The sequence below is a fragment of the Micropterus salmoides genome, unplaced genomic scaffold (assembly GCF_014851395.1).
Source record: "Micropterus salmoides isolate LMB-PRFRI ecotype aquatic unplaced genomic scaffold, ASM1485139v1 Ms_hic_scaffold_17, whole genome shotgun sequence".
Classification (NCBI taxonomy): domain Eukaryota; kingdom Metazoa; phylum Chordata; class Actinopteri; order Centrarchiformes; family Centrarchidae; genus Micropterus; species Micropterus salmoides.
In genome coordinates, this window is record NW_024040817.1 from 758,106 (window position 1) to 778,793 (window position 20,688).

The 20,688-nt window shown below is 40.6% G+C and overlaps 2 gene segments (V, D, J or C); both read right to left on the reverse strand.

Moving 5' to 3' along the window:
• Positions 1 to 707: 707 nt before the first annotated feature.
• On the reverse strand, positions 708 to 1,303 carry LOC119907353. The segment is given in 2 exon segments: positions 708 to 1,033; positions 1,250 to 1,303. Coding segments are annotated over 2 exon segments (360 nt in total).
• A 5,745-nt stretch (positions 1,304 to 7,048) lies between these two features.
• LOC119907645 lies at positions 7,049 to 7,530 on the reverse strand. The segment is given in 2 exon segments: positions 7,049 to 7,371; positions 7,479 to 7,530. Coding segments are annotated over 2 exon segments (375 nt in total).
• Between the last annotated feature and the right edge of the window lie 13,158 nt (positions 7,531 to 20,688).

A 20,688-nucleotide genomic window follows, 5' to 3' on the forward strand; every position in this document is an offset into this window, starting at 1 on the left:
ATCTGGCAGATGTCTGCGATATGGCAGAATGTGTTGAGGAGGCGTTTGATGCGTCTTTGAGTAGTTCACACCGATCAACCGCTGATTTACTCCCGATCACAGCCTGACGGTCGCCGAGCGGCAAATCGGGCTAAGAATTGTGCAGTGTGAACTAGGCTTAGGCTCCAGTAGCCTATACGTCTGCATTTTCCAGGTAATCAAACTATCTTCATTAGTTGGATGTATCCCCTCTGCAAGGCTGTGTGCAGCTGGACTATTTGTTTTATGAAATGCCACATCTGTCCCTCATGTTATTAGCAGCTTTCTGCACCTCTGGACTGTGAAAAAGTGAAAAGATTATGTTTGATGATATTTGTCTTTGTTATTTACTTGAAATGTTGGATCTTTGATTGATGAAGTAATGAGGGTTTTTAAATCTGATAAATTCATTTACTTATGTAATAACACAGAGAAATTTTCTTACTAAGGCTATATTTTTACATCTGATAATGTCCTTAACTTGAATACATAATGAAATAAAGAGACAATTGTTTAACAATATGTTAAGGATTAGTTACGTTTATGCAGTCTTACAGTTGCAACTGGCCCTTTGAGGGTGACCGTATTGCTTATGCGGCCCTCTGTGAAAATGAGTTTGACACCCCTGACCTAGTGTTATGGTTTCTGTGCAGCTGTTGATTCAGATCAGTTCCTCTCCAGCTGAGAGGTTTCTGTACGACGTTGTATCACTGTGTGAACGGGAAGCTGTAATCCTGCTGACAGTAATAAACTCCTGCATCTTCAGTCTGGACTCCTCTGATGGTCAAAGTGAAGTCAGTTCCAGACTGACTCCCACTGAAACGATCTGAAACTCCAGACTGACGGTTTGTAGCATGATAAATCAAGAGTTTAGGAGCTTCTCCAGGTTTCTGAAGGTACCAGTCTACCTCATTGCTAACACTTGAACTGGCTTTACATCTGAGAGAGACAGTCTGTCCTGGAACAACAGACTGAGCTCCAGGAGACTGAGTCAGGATGATTTCTCCTGATGAATCTGGAAAACAAGAAAAAGAGGAGAAGGGTTATTGAGACAAATCCAGTTTGGAGAAAGATGATCAACATCCAAACAGAAGAGTCTCGTTTCTTTAACATGGAGAACAGATGGAAGAAGGTAAATGCTGCTTGTTTCAGTGTTTCTCCATCACAGCAGAACATCATTGTGGTGAACCTGGTTGCATCCTGAAGCAAAGTTTTCAGAAGAGAGTCTCACCCTGAACAAGGAGCCCCAGGGTGGCCAGCAGTAGGATCAGTGACATCATCATTGTGCTGCCGGCGTGTCAGTGGCTCTGAAAGGCCTGGACAGCCACTGATCAACACTGGCCTCTTAACGGCTGGGAGCAGAGAGGCAGGACACATATGCAAACACACAGAGTCAGTGAGCTGTAGCTGTCCTCAACATATCATGGTGTTTCCCCCTCAGTGCTGAGAGTGTTGATCTACATATTTACATATTTACATGTAGAGGATACTGAAAACTTCCCTACATGTAATATGGTAATATGGTGTTTTAGACAATGATTAGTGACATTAATATCAATGTAGGTTTGACATCTGTAGGTGTCTGTAATATGGAAGTTTCTTCAAGTAAAGTAGTGTTGGGTGTTTGAGGGGATGTTGAGGCCGACGATCTCAGAGAGCTTCCTCGAGAAACTCCAACCAGAAAACATGGAAGTCATCATCAGTTACATTACTGTTTTTATGACATGATCTTCCTCAGCAGATGGAGTTCACCCAGCTGTCATGGAATATTTTAACTTTGAAGCCAACGTGGACATGAAGTCCTAAAAATGCAGAGAGGAATAGGAATTTGAAAATCTGCATTTCAATGAAAACTGGGTGACTCCATCTGCTAAGAAAGATCATGTGATGTGATTGAAAGCTCCACAGTTAGTGGATGGATGTTGTGAGTTTGTTTTGCTGTTTCCAAGGTTAAGAATAAACATTTAGTCACAGTGTATTTGTGTGTTTGATTTGCATGTTAGAGAAAATGTGTTATTCCATATTGTTTATGTATGGGATATAGTTATATATCAAGGAGGTTACTTATTTCTTTTGTATTTTTATGATTTAAGTTGATATTTAGCTTTTCTATGGAGGACATACGTGTATATATTTAAAATACTATTTTGTGCATTCAGGGATGTACTGGTTTTGTTTGGGCAGTCTCTGATCCTGAATGTTTCTGATGACAATCTGTGTCTTCATATTTCCAATTAAATGTATATAGTTGAAATTGCTTTAATCCAGTATGATGCTGAGGTCAAAGGTCATGACCAAGAATTTTCTTATCTGCTTTCCCAGGTTGGCTACTCAGGACTATTGGGCAAATTAGAAAAGACATTAGGATTATAAAAAGACATGAATGGATGTTGAGAAGCTGTGATGGAGAAAGAAATTTGATTTCATATTTTTTTGTAATTGAGCTTATTTGGTACATGTTCATTGGTGGTTAAAGCAAAAGTTGTGAAATCTTCAACCTCACATATGACAGTGTGTGTGTGTGTCCTCAGTGAAGTGTATCAGTCTCTGCAGTAGCTTCCAGCTGCAGCAGTCAGTTCAGTTTCTGTTCAGTCTGACTGAGGGAGGTTTTTGTACGACGCTTTTTCACTGTGTGAACAACCACTGACTGTTGATAATATGAAAACTCTGACAGTAGTAAACTGCTGCATCTTCAGCCTGGACTCCACTGATGGTCAGAGTGAAGTCAGAGTTTGATCCACTGCCTGTAAAACGACCTGGAATCCCTGATGCTCGATTGCTAGCAGCGTAAATGAGCAGTTTAGGAGTTTCTCCATCTCTCTGTTGGTACCAGGCTAAATAGTTAGAGCTATATACATCCTGACTGGTCCTACATTTGATGGAGACGGAGCCTCCCAGAGCAGAGCTCACTGCTCCAGGCTGAGTCACTGTGACCTGGCCTCTGGACTCTGAGGATACAGAGACAAAAACATAAAGCAGCGTCATGGTTTTGTGGGCTTCATTTCAGAGGGACGGATGTTCATAGAGGAGAGGAGTTTGATTCTCTGGACTTTACCTGTGAAGCAGCAGCAGAGGAGAGTCCAGATGAGGACGCAGATCAAAGTCATGTTTTTGATGAGGAGGATTTCTGTGGCTTCTGTTGTCATGAAGGACAGCTGTCAGTCATCCAGTGTTCAACTCTCAGGACTATAAACTCTCCCAGAGCACTGGAGCATGGTGCTGCTGATGCAAAGTGGCTCTCTATGGAAATGCTCTGACTGACTCCAGCAGGGACTTGGATTACTCTGATGATTCTGTTTATCAATGGATCAATCAGTATTGATAAGACATTTAAAAAATATATTTTACATTATTTTGGTTTCATGCTTCTAGACACATACTGACTTATTTCAGTTAATTGCTAGAGAAGAAAATGTATAAATTTATTTTAAAATTAACAATTAAAACATTCATTCAAGTCTTATTTTCACATGTCAGCTGATAAAATGTTACAAACAGAAACTATTTTTGGTGAGTTTGTTTGTGTCAAAGTCAGAGAGCCATGTCTCTCTACAGTGAGAGGTTTTTGTATGGCGGAGTTTGTATTACTGTGGGAAACGTTCAGTGGAGGAACCAGACTGGATGTTGGAAGTAAGTTTCTGCTCATATACTAAATACAATATTATCAAGTCATACTTTAAATTCAGCTTTTGAAAGTTTAAGACAGTGTGGTATCCAATATATGTGCATTTGACTCATAACAGTTTAAGCACTTTAGCAGCAGGACAGAGGGTCAGTGACCTCCTAAGGGGAGAGCAGTGATTGGTGGTTATGTAGGGACTGAACCCTTTACTATAGAATTTGACCTCCAACCCCTTGTTTTGTTACCTCAGAATAGTACTGTACCCTTCTATGGTTCGGAGCTTTATTTTGCAGACTCAAACCCTTCTATGGTTCCTAACAGATACCTACACATATCCTATATAAGCTGTGTTTGATGTACAGAGAGACAGAGTGGCCATCGGGCTGGGTCACTCTCCAAGCTGCTGCAGAGCTTGTAATTGATGCTGAACTCCTTGATTTAATAAACTTTTATGATCAAGAACAGTGTCATTTCTCTCTGTGCTGATTTACATGAGAGGCTTCTTAAAGGGAAGTGAAACAATGTGTGAGTGAGTGACTGGTGGAGCAGAAAAACCATCTGACAGAAACTCCTTAAAGGAGAAACTCAGCTCTCACACAGTAAAGGTGTCCTCTAAGCTGATTGGTGTCTCCTAGGTGATGTCCGTCCCACCCTGACGGTGCTGCCCCCCTCCAGTGAGGAGCTGCAGCAGGGGAATGCCAAGAGGAGGAGGAAGAGGAGGAGTCCTGCTCATCTTGTGTCCTTCACAGTAGCATCCATAATTTGAACCTTCAGAAATTAGAACAGGTTGCAACAATCTAATGGTTATTTCTGCAGTACAGTGTTGTAAAAAATATTCATTTTTGGCAATAAAGGTAAAAATTATACTTTTGGTTTACATACGTTTATGCTTTTCTTTTCTTGTATGGTACTGTATACAATACTGTGCTACAGCAGTAATATTTTGACAAATAAATATTGCTGTTTCAACACTGCATTGGTGTTTACAGTGAATTTCTCAGCACATTTTAGCAGATTACTTACACTGTAAAACAATTTATGAAAGTGTACACATAGGCCTATGAAAGACAAAAGAGTATTAGATTTAGAACAATAGTGTGTAAATGGTATATCCAAAAACGTACTATTATGAAAAAAGTGCCATTTGATGCAAGTGCTTCATTTTGGGATGTGTTTAAGGCATTTTGAATGCAGTGTTATATTTTGAAGGCGATATGAGGCATTTTGCATTTTATGTGTGCAGTTTTGCGAATTGTGTTTAGAGTTTTGAAAAAAGGAGACATAGTTTTGAAAATGTGTGTAAGCAGTTGGAATGAACTGTAATGTAATATTAATGCAACCAAGACATTATAAAAATAAGTTTATTCTTTTTTCCAGCTTCCTTAAAGCTAGATCGCAGAAACTGCTTCACTACACAAACTGCAAATTAGTTATTTAGTGACAAAGCTAATTTTTGAAGTATTTCAAGGTAAGTCAGATTTACAATATTTATCTCATAAATGAAGATGTGCTATTGGTAGAAACTCTCATGTTGAAATGGGTTTAGAAATGTCCTGAAAGTTTCATGAATCTAATTAAACTAAAAAGTCTATGATGAATTTATTTCATTTGAATTATGAGGTAAGTTATTATCAGCACATTATATCATAACAGTATCAGAATCAGTAGTTTGATCTCAAAATACAACATGTGTGTTTACGTCTGTAGAAAACTAAACTGTGTGACTTCAATATAAAACTTTTAAATCTATTTTATTTGAAATGTAATCTATAAAGGAAACATGAAAATTCATGTCAAAAACTAGTTTTAATGTGTTTGACTTCATTGTCAGTAAATTACTAAAGTGTTTCTATAACTCTGCAGATGTTGATTCAGATCAGTTCTTCTCCAGCTGAAGGAGGTTTTTGTACGACATTGTATCACTGTGTGAACGGACGACTTTAATCCTGCTGACAGTAATAAACTCCTGCATCTTCAGTCTGGACTCCTCTGATGGTCAAAGTGAAGTCAGTTCCAGACTGACTCCCACTGAAACGATCTGAAACTCCAGACTGATGGTTTGAGCATCATAAATCAGGAGTTTAGGAGCTTCTCCAGGTTTCTGAAGGTACCAATCTACCTCATAACTAACACTTGTACTGGCTTTACATCTGAGAGAGTCAGTCTGTCCTGGAACAACAACAGTCTCACCCTGAACAAGGAGCCCCAGGGTGGCCAGCAGTAGGATCAGTGACATCATCATTGTGCTGCCGGCGTGTCAGTGGCTCTGAAAGGCCTGGACAGCCACTGATCAACACTGGCCTCTTAACGGCTGGGAGCAGAGAGGCAGGACACATATGCAAACACACAGAGTCAGTGAGCTGTAGCTGTCCTCAACATATCATGGTGTTTCCCCCTCAGTGCTGAGAGCGTTGACCTACATATTTACATATTTACATATTTACATGTAGAGGATACTGAAAACTTTCTCTACATGTAATATGGTAATATGGTGTTTTAGACAATGATTAGTGACATTAATATCAAAGTAGGTTTGACATCTTGGATGGAGTTCACCCAGCTGTCATGGAATATTTTAACTTTGAAGCCAACGTGGACATGAAGTCCTAAAAATGCAGAGAGGAATAGGAATTTGAAAATCTGCATTTCAATGAAAACTGGGTGACTCCATCTGCTAAGAAAGATTGTTGTGTGGGTTTGTTTTGCTGTTTCCAAGGTTAAGAATAAACATTTAGTCACAGTGTATTTGTGTGTTTGATTTGCATGTTAGAGAAAATGTTTTATTCCATATTGTTTATGTATGGGATATAGTTATATATCAAGGAGGTTACTTATTTCTTTTGTATTTTTATGATTTAAGTTGATATTTAGCTTTTCTATAGAGGACATATGTGTATATATTTAAAATACTATTTTGTGCATTCAGGGATGTACTGGTTTTGTTTGGGCAGTCTCTGATCCTGAATGTTTCTGATGACAATCTGTGTCTTCATATTTCCAATTAAATGTATATAGTTGAAATTGCTTTAATCCAGTATGAGGCTGAGGTCAAAGGTCGTGACCAAGAATTTTCTTATCTGCTTTCCCAGGCTGGCTACTCTGGATTATTTGGCAAATCAGAAAAGACAGTGGGATCATAAAAAGACATGAATGGATGTTGAGAAGCTGTGATGGAGAAAGAAATTTGATTTCATATTTTTTTGTAATTGAGCTTATTTGGTACATGTTCATTGGTGGTTAAAGCAAAAGTTGTGAAATCTTCAACCTCACATATGACAGTGTGTGTGTGTGTGTGTGTGTGTGTGTGTCCTCAGTGAAATGTATCAGTCTCTGCAGTAGCTTCCAGCTGCAGCAGTCAGTTCAGTTTCTGTTCAGTCTGACTGAGGGAGGTTTTTGTACGACGCTTTTTCACTGTGTGAACAACCACTGACTGTTGATGTAATGTGCACTCTGACAGTAGTAAACTGCTGCATCTTCAGTCTGGACTCCACTGATGGTCAGAGTGAAGTCAGAGTTTGATCCACTGCCTGTAAAACGATCTGGAATCCCTGATGCTCGAGTGCTAGCAAGGTAAATGAGGAGTTTAGGAATTTCTCCATCTCTCTGTTGGTACCAGTGCAAATAGTTCCCATTATAAACATTCTGACTGGTCCTACATCTGATGGAGACGGAGCCTCCCAGAGCAGAGCTCACTGCTCCAGGCTGAGTCACTGTGACCTGGCCTCTGGACTCTGAGGATACAGAGACAAAAACATAAAGCAGCGTCATGGTTTTGTGGGCTTCATTTCAGAGGGACGGATGTTCATAGAGGAGAGGAGTTTGATTCTCTGGACTTTACCTGTGAAGCAGCAGCAGAGGAGAGTCCAGATGAGGACGCAGATCAAAGTCATGTTTTTGATGAGGAGGATTTCTGTGGCTTCTGTTGTCATGAAGGACAGCTGTCAGTCATCCAGTGTTCAACTCTCAGGACTATAAACTCTCCCAGAGCACTGGAGCATGGTGCTGCTGATGCAAAGTGGCTCTCTATGGAAATGCTCTGACTGACTCCAGCAGGGACTTGGATTACTCTGATGATGCTGTTTATCTATGGATCAATCACTTTATCAGAGTATTGTTAATATTTTTAAAAAACTCTTTTATATGATTTTGGTTTTATGCTTCTAGAAATATTTTGAGTTATTTTAGTTAATTGCTAGAGAAAAAAAATGTACCAGCAGTATTCCCTTTACACAGCAGCAATAAAATATCTCTTGTAAATCTCAACTTAAACATTAATGTAATCAAATCAAATATTAAACCAAAGCTATTTACCACTGCCAGGGAATTACCTTTTATCTAGTTTGTTGAAACAAGTTACCATCAGAGTCCAGTTTTCTTGGGATTGGGAACATAGAAACAGTCTATGTTCAGTAGAAAGTGTCCCTGTTACAGCGAGGTGAAGTGGTCGAGCACAAGGTGTACTGGGGTTCCTGTGAAACTGTCGTGGTCGTGCTCGCCTCACGCACACACCCGCCTGCTGCCAAAGTTGAATTGTCTTGAATTTTTGTACGTGATGCACAGCACAATCATTGGAAGAGAGACTGATCCTCGCTGTTTGTGAGTTTCCAGAATCTAAATAGTTATCAGGACATCAACAGGAGGGAATTCACATGGCAGAGCATCCCCGCAAAACTAAATGCAGGCCTATCAGGTAAAGTTAGCCTGTGTATAATTTTAATTTAAGTTAAAGGCTGCGGCTGTGTAGCGCACAGAAGCCGTTGCCATGGTTACTATCCATAGAGCGCCGGCCGTTCACTCGCAGAGAGCTGTCTCCCTGTCTGTTCACCTGAGAACCTGCTGAAGCCTCTCCGCTGCTTGTTTGGGTTATTTTGCAGGCTGGTCAACATCCCACCTCTCCTGTGACCCATGGTTTGATTGTAGGCCTATGTGTATTCAGAGCCAGTGAGCAACGGAGTTTCAAAATATAATTTAAAAATCTGTCGCCGTTAATTAATGAATGCTTTAATGCGATAATAATACGTTAACGTGCCCAACCCTTAACATTAATGTTAAATTAAATTCAGCTGATAAAGTGTTACAAACAGAAACTATTTTTGGTGAGTTTGTTTGTGTCAAAGTCAGAGAGCCGTGTCTCTCTACACTGAGAGGTTTTTGTACGGCGGCTCAATGAGTTTGTATCACTGTGGTACACGTTCGGTGGAGGAACCAGACTGGATGTTGGAAGTAAGTCAAACCTTTAACAAAACTTTTATTTCAATAGCTATTTTTCAACGTTTATAATCAGCATGCCAGAAAACTGTTTGACTTTCCATATTAATGTATAAAGTTTATTAAAATTATTTGCACTAAGAAACAAAGTTCACTTTAGTAATAAATTTACCAACTCATTATATAAATAGTAAATATACAATATTAAGCCACAGCAGAAATCATTATTTCCAACCTTAATGGTAAAGTTGCATCTTGAGGGCTTGTAGCTTTAGTTCAGTCTGACAAAGTCAGAGAGCCGTGTCTCTCTACAGTGAGAGGTTTTTGTACGGCGGCTCAGTGAGTTTGTATCACTGTGGTGGACTTTTGGTGGAGGAACCAGACTGGATGTTGGAAGTAAGTTTCTGCTCAAATACTAAATACAATATTATCAAGTCCTGCTTTAAATTCAACTTTTCAATGTTTAAGGCAGATAAATATATCTTGTTTTAATTATAAAACTTTATTGTTCATGTTTTTATTTCTCTTCCTTTACCATGGAGGCTAACTCAGAGCAGCTTAACTAAACTGTGCCTCACACAGTCCTGTCAAAATGAAATATAATCAACTTGGAAGTGGAGAAAATATAAAACTTTAATCTTAATGTAAAAATGTTAGATTAGTTAATTTTAAAATGCTCTCCACAATAATGGCTGTTGTTGTGATTAAATACAATTCACTTTCTTCATGTAAAATTGAAGTAAAGATAAATATGGTGTTTTAAAAATGTTGCCTATTGTTATGAATTTGGAAAAAGAATACAGTATTTCCATATTAATAGTGAAAGGACAACTGGCACTACTTTCAACACAGTGGTCAGTGTACCTGTCAGTAAGTGAAGTGATACAGCTGAGCAGTGATACCTGTGTGACTGAATTTGCACTTGAACAGTAACGACGTTTAAACTGTATCTAGTGGTTCAACTCATCATTATAGCTGTTAATGTAAGTGAAGAAACACTTTGAAATCCAGATGAAGAACATCTGATTGTTGTCAGATCATTTCTGTTTTGGTTTCCACTGAATAAATTATTGTACAGTCAAGTTTTTGATGATCTTGATAAGAAAGTTTGTTATTTATTTCCAGTGTAGTTTGATATATTTCAGGTCGTTCTGTATGATGATTCTCTCTGTGCTGATTTGCATGAGAGGCTTCTTAAAGGGAAGTGAAACAATGTGTGAGTGAGTGACTGGTGGAGCAGAAAAACATCTGACAGAAACTCCTTAAAGGAGAAAATCAGCTCTCACACAGTAAAGGTGTCCTCTAAGCTGATTGGTGTCTCCTAGGTGATGTCCGTCCCACCCTGACGGTGCTGCCCCCCTCCAGTGAGGAGCTGCAGCAGGGGAAGGCCACGCTCATGTGCCTGGCCAACAAGGGCTTCCCCTCAGACTGGAGTCTGGCCTGGAAGGTGGACGGCAGCAGCAGCAGCAGCAGCTGGGAGGAGAGCAGGAGCCCCGGGGTGCTGGAGAAGGACGGCCGCTACAGCTGGAGCAGCACCCTGAGGCTCCCTGCAGACCAGTGGAGGAAGGTGGGCTCTGTGACCTGTGAGGCCACCCAGGGCTCCCAGGCTCTGGTCTCAGAGACACTGAGGAGAGACCAGTGTTCCCAGTCCTGACCTGACTCACTGGGACTCTGCTACTGGTTTTACTCTGCTCTCTGAACTCTGTAACTCTCTCTGTGTCTGTGTCTCTTTCTTTCCTTAAGTCATTCTCTAATCACATGTTTCATGGTTAAAGTTTCTTTACTGGATTTAATTTTGATTATTTCTACACAATAAAGACCAGTTCATCAAATCAGTTGTTTTCATTTCTGTTATACTGAAAGTAACAGTGGGTAGAGGTCGCGCCCCATGAACAAGGTTGACTCCTTACTGCAGCAGCCTGGGTTTGAATCTCACCTGATCATCATAGTTTCAGTATCTGCAGTGTGATTCTTCACAGAGTCAGTGAGCTGTAGCTGTCCTCAACATATCATGGTGTTTCCCCCTCAGTGCTGAGAGCGTTGATCTACATATTTACATGAAGAGGATACTAAAAATCTGGTAATAAACTGTTTCAGTGATTTTGTTTTTCATTCCAATGTGGAAAATGAGTTTAATATGGTCTGCTGACAATGAATAGTGACGTTATTTTAATGCGCATTGACGACAGATTTGGTTGTATATAATATCCAGATTTTCTCAAATAAAGAAATGACAAGTCAAGAGCGGAGGCTGAAGCTGGTATATGGTATACGTCTGTCTCCTTCTTTCCTTCTGTCACTCTCTAATCACGTTTCATGGATAAAGTTTGTTTACTTGATTGTTATTTCTACACAATAAAGACCAGTTCATGAAATTAGTTGTTTTCATTCATGTTATTGTGAAGGTAACAGATCAGGAGCGTAGTTGTCTTAGTTGAATTTCAAATTACATTTAAATAATCTTTACATGGAAATAAATATTCTATTTTAAAAACTAAACAAATATATTATTATTATTATTATTATTATGTTGTTACCTCTAACTTATCCACTTTTCAACTCATCAACAGTAGACATATATATTTCATATACATACATATGGTGTTTCACCCTCAGTGCCGAGAACGCTGCCCTACATATTTACATATTTACATGGAGAAAACATTGAGAAGTCTGGTAGTAAACTGATCCAGTGATTTTTGACAGTTTGTTTTTTCAAGTTTGATCTTTTTTTACACCCGATTCACTGGGACTCTGCTACTGGTTTTACTCTGCTACTGCTCTCAGTCTGTCTGGTTCTCAGTTTCTCTCATGAGATGTTTCAATATGGACCTCAGGTGGTTAATGTGCTTGTGTTGATCGTTGATTGATTTTTATCATGTAGACTGGATTATAACAGAAACTTCCTTTCTTTGACATATAAGTTAGCAACATTGGTGAGTTTCACAGTAACAAGTTTATTTTTACCATATTACTTTTTGATGGTTTTTGTTCTTTGCTATTACTAATGTCATCCTTGGATAACATACACATACCTAGAAATGATTAAAAGTATATTTTTATAAAAGGAAGGTATTATCTGCATAAAGTCATTCATGAGTCTGATTTGATATATTGCACCAAATAATATTTAAATGAGACAGTATCACTTCGCCAAATGAGAACGACCGTTTCTGTCTCTTGGTGTCAGCACAATTAACACATCCCATTTACCAAATCAGCTGTATCCCTGCAAATTATAAACATATAACTGTTGTTGTTGTTGTTGTCTTAAATTAAAACATTTAATCCGAAGAGACTGGATTATTCTTAGAGTCAGATCACCAGGATTTTATACTTTTATGTGAACATTTTAAACAGAAATAATGCTCAGTGCCCTACTCTGTACTGAAACGTTCTCTGTTATATAGTAGTTTATCATGTGTGAGCAGGGTTGGGAGGATTACTTTTAGTTACTTTTGCATTATTTCAATGCCAAATAGGCAAATGAAAACAAGAGATGTATCAATGATGTGTTTTCTGCTCAGTGTATTTTTAAAGAAACATAGAATAACAAAATTTCCTGTTCCCAAAATCCATATTTAAATGTTTTTATATGATCTGCTTTGCACTATGTCACCACTATGGCAGTATCTCGCCCATCAATGACAAAAACATTGTTTTGTAGGTATTCTTGATGATATTTAAGTTTGTCATTTGGGAAAACATTTTACAATTTTGATTACTCACTCTGCACTTGTATTAATTTAGCATGAAAACAATATAAAGCTGCTGAAGCATAGTGTTTATGGGGCCGGGCCCCACTCATTACTGTACAAAAACACAGCTTTCTTATCTTATTTGAAAGAGAAATATTAGAAATATGGAGAAAATATTTTTCTAGTTTTCTCTCTGATGTCCCCCGGCTGCTCTGCCTCAACTCTGTGTCTGAGTTTCCTGATGGACAGATAGCTTTACTTGTTGTTGAAGTTTAACAAGCTAACTAGCTGCTGTTATTAGCTCAGTTAGCTGTGCAACTACTGGTAAAATAAGTTTACTCTGCCCATACTGGGAGATCGGATCACCGGGGTAGTGTTAGTGTTTACCATAGACTGTAATGTTATAAAGGTGTTTAAGTAACACGGGGTGCGGTGCCTGATTGGGAACCGTAACCGGGCGAGCGGGTAACAAAACCTCGCTCAGCAGCCTCCCAGTGAACACAGCATGAACAGGACTGAACACAGCCTCAACGACCAACAGGGAATCCAGTAACTTACTGAGATGATTTACACATTTACTTTTTGTTAAACTGTTAACTGTAGCCTATCTGCCTGTATCTGGTTGGTTACTTCAGTCGGTTAGCCGTGCTGCTAGCGGCCAAGAGCCAAACCCAGCAAGAAAACTACACTCGTACTGTATCCCCAGTGGTCAAATTGGCCTCTGTTGGTCTCGGAGGCTGTGCTCGGTTCTGGTCCAGCTGCGTGTTCACTCACTGGGAGCTGGAACCAGAATCTGCATGATGGGTCGGAGGCGTAAACACACATTCACCGCAATTGGCAACTGTAAACGCCAATCAATGTCTGCGACATGTCCCACCCTTGCTTTGGCTTTTTACCAGACTGTATATAAAAAAAATATATATGGTGGCAAATAGCACAGCGTTTTGATTCGTGGAAACTTTCTGCTTAAAGGAATCCCTATGAGTAATCCCTGTTGTGGGATTGTGTGGTGTGGGGACAGAGAGGACCCAAATGCAATGTTCGGAGGGAAGGAGGTTTATTGAGGGAGAAAGGGGTAGAGGGACTGGAGTGGAGGAAGAGGTGGATGTCGGGAAAGCACAGGCACGGGGAACCAAGGAGACAGGGGGGCCAGGGAGCCGGGGAACACTGGGGCCGAGGAAGCGAGGAGAGGCGGGGGAACAGGGAGGACGCCGTGAGGGAAGTCCGAGGAGGAGAGGGCCGGTGGATGAGCCCAGCCGACTGAACGGAGGACGAGGGTGAGTGTACCTGGGAGGGAAACAGACAGAGAGACAGGGTTAGGGATGACAGCGACAAGGCACAGGGAAAATGCAAAAAAACAAGAAACATGAAAGCCTGAACGTGGGGGTGGCACCGGGTATGGAGCAACAACGATCAAGCGAGGATGGTGTGGAGAACCGGGGATGAAATACAGGCAGGCGTGAGGTGATTACTGGCAGGTGTGGCAGGCTGACGAGGTGGCTGATGAGATGCAGGTGCAGGTAGTTGGCTGGGCTCAGGAGCAGAGGGAGAGAGAGCACACAGGGGAGAAAACACAGGGAGGCAGGCAGGGAACAGAAAACCAAGGAAAAGGCAGAAAAACTGATAAAAAGGAGAAAAAACCAGGACACGCACCGTCAGCCGGGCTGCCACCACAACAAATCCCCATCATTTTTGTATCCTGATTACGTAACACCGTTACATGTAATCCGTTACTCCCCAACCCTGTGTATGAGTTTGACAGTCTTAAGGGGGTTTTTTTTCAAAGCATATTCAAATTATTAAGCATTTTTACCAAAATTAAGTTATTGATTATGTGGTAATGTTTATTAGTCTATGTGTTAATAGCTGAAATAAAACAGTGTTAGTTCTGACTTATATTGTGCACAAACTGCATAAAATAACAAGTGTAAAGACAAAACTGTCTAACATGTTATAGTTTCTCTGCAGCTGTTGATTCAGATCAGTTCCTCTCCAGCTGAGGGAGGTTTTAGTACGACGTTGTATCACTGTGTGAACGGGAAGCCATTACAGTGCTGACAATAATAATCTCCTGCATCTTCAGTCTGAACTCCTCTGATGGTCAGAGTGAAGTCAGTCCCAGATCCACTTCCAGTAAAACGATCTGAAACTCCAGACTGACGACTTGTAGAATAATAAATCAGGAGTTTGGGAAATTCTCCAGGTTTCTGAAGGTAACAGTCCACCTCATTGCTAACACTTGAACTGGCTTTACATCTGAGAGAGACAGTCTGTCCTGGAACAACAGACTGAGCTCCAGGAGACTGAGTCAGGATGATTTCTCCTGATGAATCTGGAAAACATGAAAAAGAGGAGAAGGGTTATGGAGACAAATCCAGTTTGGAGAAAGATGATCAACATCCAAACAGAAGAGTCTCATTTCTTTAACATGGAGAACAGATGGAAGAAGGTAAATGCTGCTTGTTTCAGTGTTTCTCCATCACAGCAGAACATCATTGTGGTGAACCTGGTTGCATCCTGAAGCAAAGTTTTCAGAAGAGAGTCTCTCCCTGAACAAGGAGCCCCAGGGTGGCCAGCAGTAGAATCAGTGAATTAATGAAGATGGCGCCAGTGTGTGTGGCCAGCCGTCCGTCGCTGTCAAATTTGTTTGTATTTTTACTGTTTGTGTCACTGTTTATACAAAATATTGACTCTCTGCTGGTCTACGATCGCCAAACGCTGCTTGATCTCCGATTCTCTGTGGGAACAGTGATCAAATATGATCAGGGTGGACAGAAAACTTTTCTCCCTCCTTTGCAGTCAGAGATACCTGCTCACCTCCTGTACAAGCTGCCGTCACTTCCCCTGAGAAGTCACTCCAAGTGGCGGGGGAAACGCAGCGGACAGCTGGTGACGCTTAAAGCATATCTGGCGTTCTATCCTGGATCTGATCGGACTCCCCAAGGCTTCTTGGCAGAGTGCGGATCAATTTATTGTCGCAGTGTTTCCTGGCGAGTCTTGGAGCCTGCTGACACCTGACTGGTACCTGTTGTCAGCACGGATGTGGAGGCCCAGCTTCCTCAACAATGTTCACCTCGACCTCGCAGAGGTGGTGTCAACCACGGATATCTTCGGCTGCTGAGTCGAGTACCTCAGACGGCCAGTCCGGCAACACAGGCCGCTCCTATCAGAGCTGCCTTGGTCAATGTTAGATCGCTAGCGAATAAGACCTTCATCCTGAATGACTTCTTTACCTCTCATGATTTGGATTTCTTATTCGTGACTGAAACCTGGCTAAATGTTGGTGAGTCAAACTTTTACCGGCTGATTGCTCTTATTTTAACTTTTCGAGGACTACTGGTCGAGGAGGTGGACTTGCTTCTGTCTGACTGACACCCATGTGAAAGAATTGCTTCGAGTGGCAACAACGGAATACAAGCCAGATTTAAAGAGGATTGTTCAAGGCAAGGAATGCTATAAGTCCCACTAAGCAACATGCATAGTAAAAGAAAAACGCTATTGTAAATTATTATATTTTTGTTTGTGGACTTGGTTGAACTGAGAGTTTGTGTGTGTGACACAGTGCACACACACGTCCATTGTTTAAAATGACTGGCCTGTGGTCTGTAGGAGTCAATTTCTGTCATTATCATGTTGGTGTGTGACATTTACAATAAATCTGGCTGAGCAGAGGTCTGTGTGTGTGTGTGTGTGTGTGTGTGAGAGAGGAAGGGTTGGGGGGGCTCTTAGTCTCTGACTGGTTGGCCACCCCTGTATTAAAGCCTGGCCTCCCTCTCTCGACTACAACTGGTTCAAAATGCTGCCACTCGTCTCCTTACAGGAACACGTAAGCGAGATCACATCACCCCTGTTCTTGCCTCTCTTCACTGGCTCCCAGTTAATTTAAGGATTGATTTTAAGATTCTATTGTTTGTTTTTAAAGCCCTTCAGAGACTAGCTCCAGTCTATATCACTGATCTGTTGAAGCCACATGCTCCTTCAAGGTCATAAAGGTCTGCAAACCAGTCTCTTCTTGCTGTCCCTAAAACACGGCTCAAGAGCAGGGGGATCGAGCTTTCAGCCCCAAGACTGTGGAATGAATTGCCTCTACATAAAGGACTGGCCCCAAGCCTTACAGTTTTAAAATCGCTACTTAAAACACATTTTTATTCCTTGGCTTTTAATCTGGCATGAGAACTGTGTGTTGTATTTGTCTGGTGTTGTATTTTGTCTATTTATTGTTTCATGTCAATGTACAGCGCTTTGGTCAACCTGGTTGTTTTAAATGTGCTTTAGAAATAAAGTTTGATCGATTGATTGATTGATCATCATTGTGCTGCCGGCGTGTCAGTGGCTCTGAAAGGCCTGGACAGCCACTGATCAACACTGGCCTCTTAACGGCTGGGAGCAGAGAGGCAGGACACATATGCAAACACACAGTCAGTGAGCTGTAGCTGTCCTCAACATATCATGGTGTTTCCCCCTCAGTGCTGAGAGCGTTGATCTACATATTTACATATTTATATGTAGACGTCACTGAAAACTTCCTCTACATGTAATATGGTAATATGGTGTTTTAGACATTGATTAGTGACATTAATATCAATGTAGGTTTGACATCTTTAGGTGTCTGTAATATGGAAGTTTCTTCAAGTAAAGTAGTGTTGGGTGTTTGAGGGGATGCTGAGGCCGACGATCTCAGAGAGCTTCCTCGAGAAACTCCAACCAGAAAACATGGAAGTCATCATCAGTTACATTACTGTTTTTATGACATGATCTTCCTCAGCAGATGGAGTTCACCCAGCTGTCATGGAATATTTTAACTTTGAAGCCAACGTGGACATGAAGTCCTAAAAATGCAGAGAAATAGGAATTTGAAAATCTACATTTTCCTGAAAACTGGGTGACTCCATCTGCTAAGAAAGATCATGTGATGTGATTGAAAGCTCCACAACAGTTAGTGGATGGATGCTGTGGGGATTTTTTTTTTTTCCAAGGTTAAAAATAAAAATTTAGTCTGTTGGAGAAAATGTGTTATTCCATATTCTTTAGTATATGCTGATATAGTTACATCAAGAAGGTTACTTCTTTCTTTTGAATTTTTATGATTTAAGTTTATATATTTAAAATACTATTTTGTGCTTTCAGGGATATTCTGGTTTTGCTCGGGCAGTCTCCGATCCTGAATGTTTCTGATGTCGATCTGTGTCTTCATATTTTCAATTAAATGTATATAGTTGAAATTGCTTTAATCCAGTATGAGGCTGAGGTCAAAGGTCGTGACCAAGACTTTTCTTATCTGCTTTCCCAGGCTGGCTACTCTGGATTATTTGGCAAATCAGAAAAGACAGTGGGATTATAAAAAGACATGAAAGGATCGTGAGAAGCTGTGATGGAGAAAGTAATTTGATTTAATATTTTCTTGTAATATTATTTGTGCGTGTGTGTGTGTGTGTGTGTGTGTGTGTCCTCAGTGAAGTGTATCAGTCTCTGCAGTAGCTTCCAGCTGCAGCAGTCAGTTCAGTTTCTGTTCAGTCTGACTGAGGGAGGTTTTTGTATGACGCTTTTTCACTGTGTGAACACAGACTGACTGTTGATAGAATGACCACTCTGACAGTAGTAAACTGCTGCATCTTCAGTCTGGACTCCACTGATGGACAGAGTGAAGTCAGAGTTTGATCCACTGCCTGAAAAACGACCTGGAATCCCTGATTCTCGATTGCTAGCAAGGTAAATGAGGAGTTTAGGAGTTTCTCCATCTCTCTGTTGGTACCAGGCTAAAGCCTGGTTGCTGCCCCAAACATGAACATTCTGACTGGTCGTACATCTGATGGAGACGGAGCCTCCCAGAGCAGAGCTCACTGCTCCAGGCTGAGTCACTGTGACCTGGCCTCTGGACTCTGAGGATACAGAGACAAAAACATAAAGCAGCGTCATGGTTTTGTCGGCTTCATTTCAGAGGGACGGATGTTCATAGAGGAGAGGAGTTTGATTCTCTGGACTTTACCTGTGAAGCAGCAGCAGAGGAGAGTCCAGATGAGGACGCAGATCAAAGTCATGTTTTTGATGAGGAGGATTTCTGTGGCTTCTGTTGTCATGAAGGACAGCTGTCAGTCATCCAGTGTTCAACTCTCAGGACTATAAACTCTCCCAGAGCACTGGAGCATGGTGCTGCTGATGCAAAGTGGCTCTCTATGAAAATGCTCTGACTGACTCCAGCAGGGACTTGGATTACTCTGATGATGCTGTTTATCAATGGATCAATCAGTTTATCAGAGTACTGGATTGCTATATTAATTCTCTTTTTTATATGGATTTGGCTATAGATTAAAAAGATTTCAGAATGTCCTCTGTTGTATAAATTTCACTAAATTCACTAACAATGAAATTTACATCAGTGTTACACTGAAATTTCAACACTGGGATTTTTGTTTATTTTATCAGTAATCAACGTGTAAGTTTTTCATTAATATGTATCTCTGATCATTGTTGTATTTTCATTTAGCTCAATGTAAAGTTCATTTTCTGTACATTTTCTCTTTTGCCTTATTTTACTATGAGTCAGAATATATTTTGACCTTTAAAAATTCGGTAAAGTGTGAAAGTTTTACTTTTTAATTTGTATAGTTTACCTTTTTACTTCATAACAGTGAATGCGTTTGTTGAGTTTGTTTGTGTCAAAGTCAGAGAGCTGTGTCTCTCTACCTTGAGAGGTTTATGTACGGCTCAACGAGTTTGTATCACTGTGGTACACGTTCGGTGGAGGAACCAGACTGGAGGTTAAATGTAAGTACATTTGACTCCTTCAATAATCCAGTTTCAAAATGTCATGTTTCCTAATAAGTATTCTGTCTGAAAAAAAATTCAACCCATTTACTGAGCAGAGCATTTTTCAAAGGTTTTACTTGGTCTTTCTCAAGGCTATTCAATTTTCACAGATTGTACATAACAAATTATTCTTTAAAACATCACTGTTATATTTAACCAAAATGCTTGGTATAGATTAGTAAATTTGATTTAATTTGATACATAACGAAATAATCAACAAAGCACATTATGAATGAACAAATCAAATACACACTTTCAAGGTCTCTTCTGTTTTGCACAAGAAATCTTAAAGTGAACAGAACGTTAAAAAAATATACACCTGAAATGTTTCATATTAGTTAATGTATATTTTTTTACTTTAAACCTCATAAATGTGTAGTTTGCTCATTGAACATGAATACATCAGAGGAACGAAATGTCAGTTTAAATTTTTTATCTTTAGTACTGAAACCTGTCTGTTGTCATGGTTCAGCAGTGATGCCTGTCTGTTACCATGGTTACTGAGCTCAGAGAGGGAAGAGAAACTTGTTTTCGATACGTCTCAACATCTGGCAATCTTCAACTACTGTTATTGATCAGTAAAGCACAGACAAAAACAATCATCCAAATTCAGTTTCTCAAAAACGTCTTCTCTCTCTCTCTCTCTCTCTCTCTCTCTCTCTCTCTCTCTGTCTCTGCAGTGGGTCGACTCGCCCCCACCCTGACGGTGCTGCCCCCCTCCAGTGAGGAGCTGCAGCAGGGGAAGGCCACGCTCATGTGCCTGGCCAACAAGGGCTTCCCCTCAGACTGGAGTCTGGCCTGGAAGGTGGACGGCAGCAGCAGCAGCAGCAGCTGGGAGGAGAGCAGGAGCCCCGGGGTGCTGGAGAAGGACGGCCGCTACAGCTGGAGCAGCACCCTGAGGCTCCCTGCAGACCAGTGGAGGAAGGTGGGCTCTGTGACCTGTGAGGCCACCCAGGGCTCCCAGGCTCTGGTCTCAGAGACACTGAGGAGAGACCAGTGTTCCCAGTCCTGACCTGACTCACTGGGACTCTGCTACTGGTTTTACTCTGCTCTCTGAACTCTGTAACTCTCTCTGTGTCTGTGTCTCTTTCTTTCCTTAAGTCACTCTCTAATCACATGTTTCATGGTTAAAGTTTGTTTACTGGATTTAATTTGGATTATTTCAACACAATAAAGACCAGTTCATTCAAATTTGTTGTTTTCATTTCTGTTATAGTGACTGTACTCTGTTACTCTGTCATCAGATCATATTAACAATATTCAACTTTAAGTAGTGAAGCTTCATTGATGTAATAATGCTCATGCTGTTAACACTGTAAGAAAATAAAAAAAGTT